Raw genomic sequence first — 12,180 nt, 5'->3', positions numbered from 1 at the left:
TCACCTCGTCACACACAACAAACCACGACGACGTGTCCGCCTCGACGTCTCGACGGCACAAGCAGCAGCATCACTCAACCCAGCTTCGTTACGGTTCGTTTTCCATCCAGCGAAACCTACGCAATCCCGCGTACAGCTTTATTGGCCTAATCTAGCTCCGCCCAGTAACACCAGCGTGTATTTACTATGTATTGCATCGTATGTATTTACAGCTGCTTTTACGGCGGTAGTACATATCCGATACTGTTACAACGCCCAAAGAGATCGAAACAAAAACACCCGTATCAAAGTGTACACACTTAGCAGGGCGATATTTTTACATGATGTCGTGCATTTCAAAAGGACTGACAGGATTGGAAGTGCTTTGAGCAATGTAACTGAATGGGAAGGAGCGAATCGTTACATACGTTTGTCGTACTGTTAATCATTAACAATATGTTATAGATACGAGCAACGCATACGAATACCAAGTGTCCTTGAATCTGGCTTTTTGTAATTCAATATGTGTATCGATAATCAAAACTACGGGCAAGTCACATCATGTCAAAAGACTGGCCGACATGTGTTTTAACTTCAAAATAGGTTCACATCTGAAAACTATAGGTCAAAAAAGTAATGTTAATAACATTTTAATAGTATATTTGCGATACTTCAACTTACAACGAATGACAGCTGTCATATCCGAATACCACTAGCTCAAAGCCTACTGATGTCTTGTGCCGTAGTAAATTGCCGACGGCATTTTGAATTTGCATACACTTTTTGTTAAATGACTGTTTACCATACATAAATTTATCGAAAAATGAATTGATTTGTATAATATGCATGGACTTGGAAATTTGGGCTCCTGTAATCTAATCAAAACTACTATGAAAATTCACTGTTGTTTTGTAGTTATGCTATTCCTTAATTATGTTCACCCCTGTCTTAATGTTTTACAGAGCACTTTAATAGCTTACCGTTCATTGATTATTTCACAACTGTTGTGTCATCAGCGAATATACTTCACCAGATTTTCCCGCACAATGTTGCGTGCTTACAATACTTACCCTGTGTATTTATTATTCAAAACTCAAACAACCTTTCGACTGTCAATGAAAAACACATTGAGAATTGTTTCAATTTAATTATTAAATTTATTTTTGTCATAATTAATATAATTTGATTGCAGCAATGTATGTACAAAAGTTTTGTTAGCTTGTTTATTTTAGAACTTCATCCCCTTCCCTCCCACCCTGCTTCGAACCAATTTTTCCCTCTGTCCTGTATCTAGATTACAGATTTTCGTAATTTTGTATCCCCGATCCAGCGTCGTGCAATCTCCCTCTTTACATACCCATTGTTTGTTACCAGGTTTGTTTCAGCTTTGCGAATGCTTTCTAATGCTGTTAGCTGTGTTTTTAGCGCTTTCAAAGCAGCATATTGCTTGCACATTCATATTTTGGTTTCATTTTACTAGTTTTTATTTTCAGCGCTGGTGAAGATGAGTTAGCTTACCTCATTTCATTACGCACTGATTTACTAAAATATTGCCATTACTGTTTTCCTTACCAACAATTTCCGACGATGAGTTAATTTTTGTGACATTTTGCCTGTTTCGAAAGTACTTTAATCGACAAAAAAGATGTGCCTTAATCAATTCTTAATTGCCAAAAAAAAACAGTTAATTATTGCTTAAACAGCAATTCATTCTGCTTTCTTCTAATTTTCGGCAATAATGAAAAGTTAAGGAATACACATTTTCTTCATCATCCTGCAGTGAGATTGAAATAACGAAACGAAACAAAAATTCTCCTTTTGCCATCTGCTGTTTTATTGTGTTGCTTTTCCAATCCCAATTTTCCACTACAACAATCGATCGATGTACGTTACGTTCCACTAATTTTTCCACTAGTGCTGCGCTATAGTTCAGGCTGCTAGCGGTACTGTTAATGATATACTTTACAATATTTAGTTTAATTTATTTATGTCTTACGTTTACCCCAATTATATATATTTTGTTCAATTTCCACTAATATTCTAGTGTTTTCTTTATCGGTCCGCAGGCGCGTGTGTTTCTTTACAGTTTCCATTGTGATTTTGGCATTCACACTATCGCAACAAGCAGCTAGATCGTTTGTTTTTTTTTTTCAGCGAAGCATTGATTGTATTTCTTTGTCGTTAATATATAGTGCTACTTGTATACGTTTCTCAACATTACGCACTACTAGTTCTTGTTACCAAGACTTCACACATCCTTCACTTTTATCCAGGCTGAGTAGAGATTTATTTAACGAACATGTGGAATTATTAACTTAGTGTATGTTTCCAACGGATAATGTGACTTTTGATACTTATTTTCTTCATGAACATGTGTCATTCAATTGGCAGGTTAAATTAGTATTGTAATATTTTTAGTTTACGTTTACATTACGTTCACAATGAGCTCCATAACATAAAGAAAAAATAATTAGTTTATGAGTAACTGAAACTGTTTTCACCAACAAATTGATTTTACAAGCAGTAAAAATTTAAAACGACCATGAGCAAACCGATTATATTAACAAAATTCTTTGTTATTACGCTTTCGAAACATTTGTTTTATTCAATGTGCTAACACACTGCCTAATATGTTCTAACATGTGGATATTTCACAGGAATTGGTCGTCGAAATGAAATTTTCTTCATTTCCTCAACGTTTGGCGAACCGAACGCATCACAAACACATACTGGGCCAACATGGAAACTGTGCCAACCAACATGGAAAAGAAGCGGATACAACGCTATTCGAATGCGCTAGTGCGCATGTGCCAAATCTGAAGTTATTGTACTGAGCGTGTTGTAGTATGCGACTACCGGAGCCGAAGATGTATATACTAAAGCTCTATATACTTTCCCCACTCCTCGAACATAGATTTCGTATACGAGAAAACGAAAAAATATCTGCGTTGCTTCGATGGTAAAATGTTGGCAGTGTAGTATCGCTTAAAATCATCCCTCTTGAATTGACTGCTTTGTTCAGTATTAAAAATGTATACCCAATTTTGCAATGTTCTAAAAACTTCACTTTATTATGCGCGCTGTATGATACGATCGTTGAAATGAAGAAAAGTCAAACTAAAACCTTTGAAGCCAGTTTGAAATACTGTGTACTTTACTAACAAACCCAAAAAATGTAAAAGCGTATTCGCCCTGTCTCTACCGTCAAGGAAAGTGATTGATTTAGGAAGCCACTAAAAAGAGATTCTAATTTCCCGTCAAAAACGACAAAATCGGCTCACCAATCGCCGTTGCACGGAGCACCGTGTGCCAGCCGTTCTACCATCATGCATCGCGTGCCATAGCTTGCTGTAAGCGGAAACCTAGAAGCTCACACGCTGTTCGTACTGCACAATTTTTGGCCTGCTATGTCATTTTCATCTTACGCCCCACTCGTGTCTTTTCGGAAGTGTCCGTTGCGGAAACCTTGCGTGTCTTGCGTTACTATAGTTACATGCATTCCTCTAGTTTCTAGACGCGCGTTGTCAGCGTTGCTGTTATTATTGCTGCTACTAGTGTGTGCCCCTCCATTAGCTACGTCAAGGTGACACTTTTTAAACCCTTTCATCTCCTGTCAACGCCCCGTCACGCGTCAAAGGTCGATCCAGTTTTGGCGGTTCTGCGTACCACAGCACCGACGTTTATCACGACGCTTCCTTCGGCTTTGGGGACGGTGAGAAGGGCCGATGGATCAGCGAGGTTGTGGTGGTGCCCGGTACGATCCGGACGATGCCGCCGGCATTCAGTCCGTTCATCATGCTGGCCGCCGTTAATGCGGCCGCATGGTGATGAGCATGCGTCTGATGCGCATGGTGTGGAAGGTGCGCGTGGGGATGGTGTACGTGCAGTGGGTGGTGCGGATGCAGTAGGGGCAACGAATGGTGCTGTGGGGGTTGGGTGGAGGCAGCCGCAGCTGCTGCCGCTGCGGCTGCCGCAGCCGCCGCCGTGTGATGCAGCAGTTCAGCATTCAACCGCGACGGCGAACTGACCCGTATTCTCAACGGAGACATTGGCTGCATTAAGGAGGCTGGTGCGTTACCGTTTCCGTTCGTGGCGGTAGTGGTCGGTGTACCACCACTGGCACTGTTGTTATTGTTGTTGCTTCCCACCGAGCTGGGTGTCCCGGGACGGTGATCACTCGACGATAAATCGCTAGGATGCTGCAGATCCTTGAGCGAACTGCTCGCCGTACTACCGGACAGGGTAGGGGTAGTGGCGCTCGCCGGGGCTGGGATATTCGTGAGGGATGCGGTCGTGGCACTGCTATTGCTACCAGGCGAATCGCTCATACTGACGACCGTCGTGAGGACGCCGGCATTCGCCACACCCGATGCACTCAGGGACGCCGCACTGACGGCCAGCGAGTGGGGCAGGTGAGGCTGTGGTCGGAGCACGGTAGGAGTGAGAGGCAGGTGTGTTAAACCGATCGGGGGTGAGTGGGTGTTGATCGGTGGCGAATGATCGCCCAGACGATAAGGCATGAATCTACTGTTGAACGAACCTACAGAATGGAGATAAGAGAAACCGAGGGGCAAACATGAATCAATGCAAAATCCCAATCCATTTATGCTAGTAATCGATCACTTCATAAAGAATGACTAAAACTGAGAAAGTGTGCTTGGTCGTTATTCTACTTACCAGGTAACAAACCGCCAGTGAGATGATCGCCAAAGCGGAAGGAATGCAGCGAGGCGAAACTATTCCGGAAGTCCTTCTCCCGATCACGCTCATCATGCAGCCGGTCCTCACTAGAGCCTGGCAGTGAGCTGGGACTGTGCTGCATCGACATACTAGGAACTGGCGAGTGTGTACCGAGCGAAATGTCCGAATCGGAGTCCGTGTCCGTCGGTGACAGTGGCCCATCGCCCCGTCTGGGCGTCAGCGATGATGATCCCGATCCCGAAAGTGGTGGCTGGTTATGTCTACAATTGTGCACGAACAGACAAGAAAGAATGCGAAGAAACGTGGTCAGTAGAGTGTAGAAAAGAAAATTTCATGTCATTTAATAATCGTCCCACACACAACCAGCCAATGCCGGATCAATGTGCAGACATCAGCGACGTTGTCTTGGGAGCACTCGCTTTAGCCCATAATTTTGGCTGCTCGAAATCGGTTAATCTTCACTTTTGATGGTCACTGGCATTTGGGCTGCACCCCTTTACCACGACCACCGGTGGGTTTTCTGCCTATTCTGTACGTGTGTGTGTGTGTGTACATCTTTTTTGTTACTGCTGCTTAATAGCAATATCCCTGACGCTCCTAAAACGCCAAAGACAATAATCTTCCTCTCGAGACGAGACAAACAAGGCGCTAGGTGCCAGCACCGAGTGGCAGAGCGAAGACCACAAGCCAGGAAGTTGACGGTAGGCTGAGGTCTCGTTTAGAATGGGTCAGGTTATTTCGACCTACAACGCACGGACGCACGGAGAACTTGCAGTGTCATAGACTTTAATACGAGGCTCTCTCTTACTGACGCCATGCTGCAGGATTTCGACGTCGTACGCTGGGTCATTTTGGGTGCAGTTGTTTGACATAAGGCATTACACGATGACACAGTACGCCATTTTGAATGATAATTTTTGAAGGCAATATACGTAGCGATCATTGGGCCCGAATGCATAACTACAGATAAATTAGCAAAAAGTTTAACAGACATTTTTAGGCAATAGGCATTTTTTAGACAATTCTCGATATAAGGGGCAGGTTGATAAGAACTTTAAAAGCAACCAAAAGCTAAACTCCAGTACAGGGATGCGGTAATTCTCAACAATAGCAACGGTTTAATGTTTTTCAACATACGACCTCTAAAACTAAGGCAAGAAAAAGATCAGATAAATCGATTCAACCAAAATATCAAAACCGAATATTGGAAAAGAGAAAATCTCGAGAAACGAAAACCAAGAGACGTGCATGATGAACACATCAGCTATATATCGTGTATGATTCCACCACTCAGAACGTCAAGCCGCCATCCATCAAGAAGTGTTCCTCCGTTCGACATCTCTTAACCTGACCGGTACACAACCCAGGACGATGGGATGGATGGCGCCGGAAATGAAAATACTGTACGTCTATATTTACACACTTGGATTTAATAGGTGTCCTTTCTTTGGTTCCCACTCCGAAACATCCCAAAATCCCAACTGGCCCGTTCAATGGTGCAGACACTTTCGTCCTGCGTTCGGGTGTGTGTTTGCAATGCGATGTAACTGTCTAGGCAGGAGATATAGCGCAGGGCATCATTGGGGTGCCCCGAGCCAATGGAGAAGTAGAGGTAGCATCATTACACATGGTCATCGTACGCGAGCGACACTCGCACCAGGATGAAGGTCCTTGAGCAACGGAAAAACGCAAATATGCTATTGAGAACCGTAGTTTGTGGTTTCGTATGTTTGGTTGGCATCGCGTTATTTGGTCAGGACGTGGTTGATATTTTCTTGGAATGTGCCACGGAAATTTAATACTTTGTGTTTGACTTTCATGTAGAATTTTCAAATATGTTTGGCGACTTCAAGACGCTCAGTTAAGTTTGTTCTGAGAATAACAAAACTCTTAATTGAAGATTTTTTTTAAAGAATTCTTACTACTTCTTCCTATATGAGGTTTAAATTAGTAAAACCAACTAGGACAAAAGCAGCAGTACCAGTACCATCTTAAAGCCGAACTAAACGAGGAAGTAAGCTGTCACTGTATCAATGCGATGTCCCAGTTGTTTGGCAGCTGTCAGCCTCGGGTTCGGAAATATCCAAACCAACTCAACCCGTCATTAAGACGCCAAGACCCACAAGACGGCCCATATGTGATGATGCGCTGGCGCTTAATGCATTCTTCCATTTTACATCGGATGAAGACAAGGGAAAAGTTTTAAACCTCCAGCATCTTCCATTCTCCCCAGCAAAACGACACGTCCCGTGACAGGGACATAAGCAGAGCAAGGGAAAAAAGCAAAACATACTTAGAAGATCTACACACACAAAAAACAACAAAGTCTTAATCCTAAACAAACTGTTTCCACTCACCGCTCGAGCGAAGAAAACATCAACAAACACACTTATCCGAAGAACGGAGCAGACAAAAGCGAGATGATAAGCATATATAAGCAGGCAAAAACCGATGCGTTCGTGTCGTATGGAGATGGCATCGCCATTCTGACGTTTTGATACGGTTCACTCTCGGATCGAATTACTTACGAATCCGATACTCCTCCCCACGGTTCTACATGGCCGCTCTCGATCCTGACCATCAACGCGGGAATGGCTTCCACCTCTAAATAGCACAAAACTGCATTATCCCACGCTTCTGTGTGTGTTGGGCGAATGTTTCGTAGGAAGTTAAAGAGTGTCATAGCATGCGGGAAATCGATAGCGGTTCTACGATGCCCGCTCCCAATGTGCTCATAGGGCACTATTTAAATATAGCTGCATTAACGCTAAAATATGCAAAGAACAAGCGTAAACTTCTTCCTTCAGCATCAGCTTAATTTTATCGTCCGTTTAAAAAAAGCCACTCCACTCATCTCGGTACGGCAGATGGGCGCAGCTATATGATAATGATGCTAAGCAATCCCAAACGCCCGACACGTCACGTCAGTCCCCGGCCCGATGCAATTAATGGTGGAATCAAAATAAACACCAACCGTCACAAATTCAATAAGGTATGCTAATTTCAACCCACTAACATTGGCACAACCGATACACATCTAAAAAGACAAATGAACCACAACGGGAAACGATTTGATAGGGAAAGATGCCCCGGGGGCAATGACAATTATGACAAATTGAGGCTTGAGTTTGTGGGATATGATTTTTCACGCGATCGGCCTCAGAACTCGGGTGGCGTTGGTAAATATTGGTTCGCTGCGAGTAATAACCAAACCCTTTTGGCAGCTGCATCCAAGGCCATTGGTGTTGGAGATCTTACCCCACCACGGTGGGTGAGTAAGTTGGTGTTGATCTTTTACCCTTCCGGTGCTCGGTGCACGTAACGCGAACTAAACCGCGATAGCTGAGTTTAGGTGAGTGTGAACTTGTGTTTAGCTTCCTGTCACCGAATGTTTGATGTGAGCGGATCCCAGCTAATACCTTTGTGTGGTTTTGCTCGCATATTCGTATTTTCCAACACGTGGTTTTAACACATCGAGCAACCCTTTTTCGGAAGAAACTCTATCCCTCGCCCTTTGTGCGTTTTTGCTGATAGAAATGAAAGGGATGAACATATCCTATATGCCGTGTATTATTACCCCAGTTTACCCGGGTACCAGTACCCATACCCAGCGCCTACATTTAATGATAATTGAATTGAAGCGCTTCACCGGGACAAAAACCGGACATCCAAACGCACAAAAGGGTTGAATGCTTATTTAAACACACCACAAGGACTTTGCACAATGGGAGTGAGTTGAGGAACAGGCAGCAGCAGCACCACCGGGCAAACAAAGCCAGCCCCGAGCAATGACGCATAAAATTGCAAGTGAACAGCACAAACATACGCACAAAACAGCAAACAGCAGCAGCACATCCTTGAAAGCAATCCGCGAACAGTGCGAACATCATGCCCGGGACTGCTGGCAAAGGAATTATTGCGGCGCAAATGTCGGACGGCGGTGTCGACTCAAGTCGACAAAACAAAAACAAACATAAGCCACCCAAAACCCAGAGTAGTGGTTGCTTGTGGAACGATACTGTCGCTCGGTTCAAGGCTCGTCTGTATCCGTGGCCATGGACGTGGACGAACCCCATTCGCTTAACCGGTTTTCAATGCGCAATTGTCTCCTGCACCATGTCACTTGGGCTAATGGGCAACACATGTTGTAGGCTATCGATCGAAATGTATTTTATGATAGTTCATCCACTCGCTCCATTTACTATGTGGTCCTTTGCGAATAAAAACCAGTCTTGTGGTTGAAGCTTCCAATATGCACACTGCCATGTTTCTAAACCGGAGCAAGATAACTGACCAGGAAGTAATAATCACTTGTTTGATGGTAATATTACAACCCAATGGCCTTATCCCATGACCACCTCCAAATTACCGCCCCGCGGGGGCGCAAATACTGTCGAGCGATGTACGAGATTTCAAGCAATTGATTCCCCGTAAGGCATCTCACATTAAACGGTCATGCACGACCTCGACTCCACCCGAACGGGCACAGACAATCGGCAATGGGTGCACGGGATACAGGTTATGCCAACAAAACATACCACCAAATATTTGCTCACCGTAGCCCCGATTGCTTCCGGCCCTGGGTACCCATTTCGTTGCAAATCGTTGCAAAATGGAGTGAGCGAAATGTTTGCCAACAGGGAAACTTCGTTACCACCCATCGGACGTTATGGTTGTGAAAAAAAAAATAAATAAATAAATGAACCTTTTGTACTTCTCCAAGATTGGACGGATATTGCAGCGGTTGGGAATCGCTTACGACTTACACAGTGCATTCACATATCCTTGCGATGGTAATGCCCATCGAGCAGGATCTGCTTGCAATCATCATTACTACCGTCGGGACAAACAACGACGTTGCTGACTTGTCCCCAACACACGGTAAAGCCGTGCTCTGGAGTGGTCGATTGATTGCAAACCATTCTCGAATCAATCAACAACACAGCCCGTCCTGTAATGGGTCTTTACAATCCGGTCGAACGATTAGGTTCTCGAGTGTGGCTGCGCGTGTGTGCGGTCCTTGTTGTACCGATTATGTCTCCGGTCATCAAGGACGATGCAAAAGTCTCGTTGCTTTCCGATGAATGTTTACCATTGGTGCAACATTTCGCCGTTTTGGGAAGGTCCACCCCAGTCTTTAAATATACGGTTGATTGTCGTCAATGTGCGAGTTCTATAGATGTTTGAGTTTCACTGGATACTAGGGATTAACGAATTTTGAAATATTTTCTTTTTTTATATAATTTTTCGTAACTAATATTAATGTTTTATATTTCATTGTTACATTCTCCACAGATTTTTCCTATCATTTAAAGATTGCTCTGTAACAATAGTTTCAAGATAATTTCCCTATCATTTCCACCTCTTTGCACCTATTCGCTTACATTCCACCTCAAACTACATCATCCAACAGGTCAGATATCGAATAACAACATTTTCTTTACATTACACTGCAAGACACCCGGCATCATATCGGCCCGGCCCGAACGGTCATATATAACCCTGCTATCCCAGTCAGTTATTTTGCACGTAACAAAGTTAAGAAAATCTTTTGCCGGCCCTCGAGCCCTTCGATCCTCGGCCCTACGATGAGAAAAAGGGTAATTGAGTATCGAAAGTACGATAGTCTTTAAGTTACGAAAAAACTACCACGAAGCCCTTCATCTGGAGGGGAGTGACAGTCACGTGGTACTAGAACTGATCTCCTGGCACCTGAAATTTCATCCATCTTTGCGACACGTGTGCTGGGTGTGTAATGTTCGCATGGGGCTTCATTTGGATGATGTCTCCATTGGAAATTGTCTTTAAAAAGTATCTAAATAAAAAAAATACATACACACAAGTTAAACTCAAAATGTAGCGAATGAATCGCACAACATCAACGCATCATCATTGTCCAAAAAAAATTAAACCAAGGGTTTGCTCCACATCCTGTGTGACATGGTATACATACCAGAAAAGAAAAAAAGCAAAAAAGAAATAGAACTCAATCCAACGAGGCCCCTAACATACTGCCATACAATACCATCCATCACGGGAATATTTCGGGCCAGATTTGATTCAATAATCATAATATTGTTGATTCCCCGTTTTCCCTTCATTTTATAATACTCAATTGTTCCGGTTTTTCCACCCCTGTCTGTTTGGGTCTGTTGCATCAAACCCTCGGCTCGCACCCTCGCCGGGTTTTCATCAAACCACCATCGGCTGAACGGCATCATCAGCAACCGGGCGGTGATGGCTTGACAACTGCTGAATGACTGACTGCTTCCTTCGGCGGTTACCATCCGGTTAGCCAAATATTTGAATATATTTACAGCTAAACTTAATTTGTACAACAATAGAGCCATTATTTCACGCCCTCTGTGTGCCGGTGGAAAAGGGGCACCGGCATGTGACGAGGCTGGTAGTCTGGGGGGCAGCAATCGGCACCTGCAGCCTACACAAATTGCTCGCGTGCGCGCGCCCGTTCGCTGCTTATCATTCTGCTGCGGCCTCAAGTGCAACACGAGCGTAATGGAATCGAATCGTTAAAGCATTACCGAATAATGAATATAAATTAGCGTGAAAAATTAAAATCCCAGCTTGTTCATTTCGACGATGGTAATATCGGAATGAAGGGCATGTTGGTGCACCGGGTTGACGGAAGTCATCACTTTGCTAGCTCCGGGGCTCGTACCCGTTCCGGTCGCGACGATAATCGTCTCCCCGGAAGTTCTTTTGAGAAGTTCCCTCTCGTGGCGGTTCTCGAGAAAAGTCGGCACACCACACCGCCCTGTTGTGCTGTAGTCCTCGAAGCGAAAGCTAAACGGACCAGGATGCCCGCAGGCAGGACCATCGTCTACCAGACATGGATCCGTGGGTATGTGCTTCGGTTCCGGTGCTTGAACCATTGTACCGCACGCAGACGCTTGGAGACAAATTTAACCGTTATCGAATTAAGCCACAAACGACGTCGAAACCGGCTCGTTGCCAGTTTGGAGCGATGTCCCGGGGAAATCTAACCGTTTCACTGCATTACACAGGAATAATGAATAACGAAGTTGTTCCGAAAGGATGAGCTAGATGAGTTACTTCCCCTGCAGCGGGGCACTGTATCAGTTGATGGAAAATGTGGACCAGTGGCTTTGGTGGTTTCTCCGTCCTGTGGTACAGTTTTTATACCGTCGCACACCATCTGCTGGTCGTGATTCCTGATACCCGGGGTGGAATTTAACCATGTAACCAACCATGTAGAACAACAGTCCCGATAGACTCATAATTGCTTTTTTCGAAAGCAATAAAGTGAATGACAATCATCCTTTTTTAGTCCAACAAAGTTATGATCATACTTCGGGCGCAACCAAGAAAGGATTCATACCTCAAGCCAAACGGGTCAAGGTTTAGAAACATTTATATGGTGATGTATGCTTACGACTGTGAATAGATTCAGAGATCCTTAAAGATCCAATTCCAAACATTCAGGAGTCTTTAAAGGACCATAATGTTGCACTTTCTTGC

General features: G+C 44.1%; 1 protein-coding gene across 1 annotated transcript in view; it reads right to left on the bottom strand.

Annotated features, from left to right (window-relative positions):
- Positions 1-3,662: 3,662 nt before the first annotated feature.
- Positions 3,663-12,180, bottom strand: part of LOC128710130 (protein Optix-like) — a 53,710-nt gene continuing 45,192 nt past the window's right edge. The window contains exons 4-5 of the mRNA XM_053805172.1: positions 4,657-4,940; positions 3,663-4,519 (exon numbers count right to left, since the gene is read on the bottom strand). Of these exons, the coding sequence (XP_053661147.1) occupies positions 3,663-4,519; positions 4,657-4,940 (1,141 nt within the window). The remainder of the gene's footprint in view (positions 4,520-4,656; positions 4,941-12,180) is intronic.

This window comes from Anopheles marshallii, chromosome 2 (genome assembly GCF_943734725.1).
Source record: "Anopheles marshallii chromosome 2, idAnoMarsDA_429_01, whole genome shotgun sequence".
Lineage (NCBI taxonomy): Eukaryota > Metazoa > Arthropoda > Insecta > Diptera > Culicidae > Anopheles > Anopheles marshallii.
Note: the sequence above shows the minus strand (reverse complement) of the source record. Positions and strands in the feature narration are given on the sequence as shown.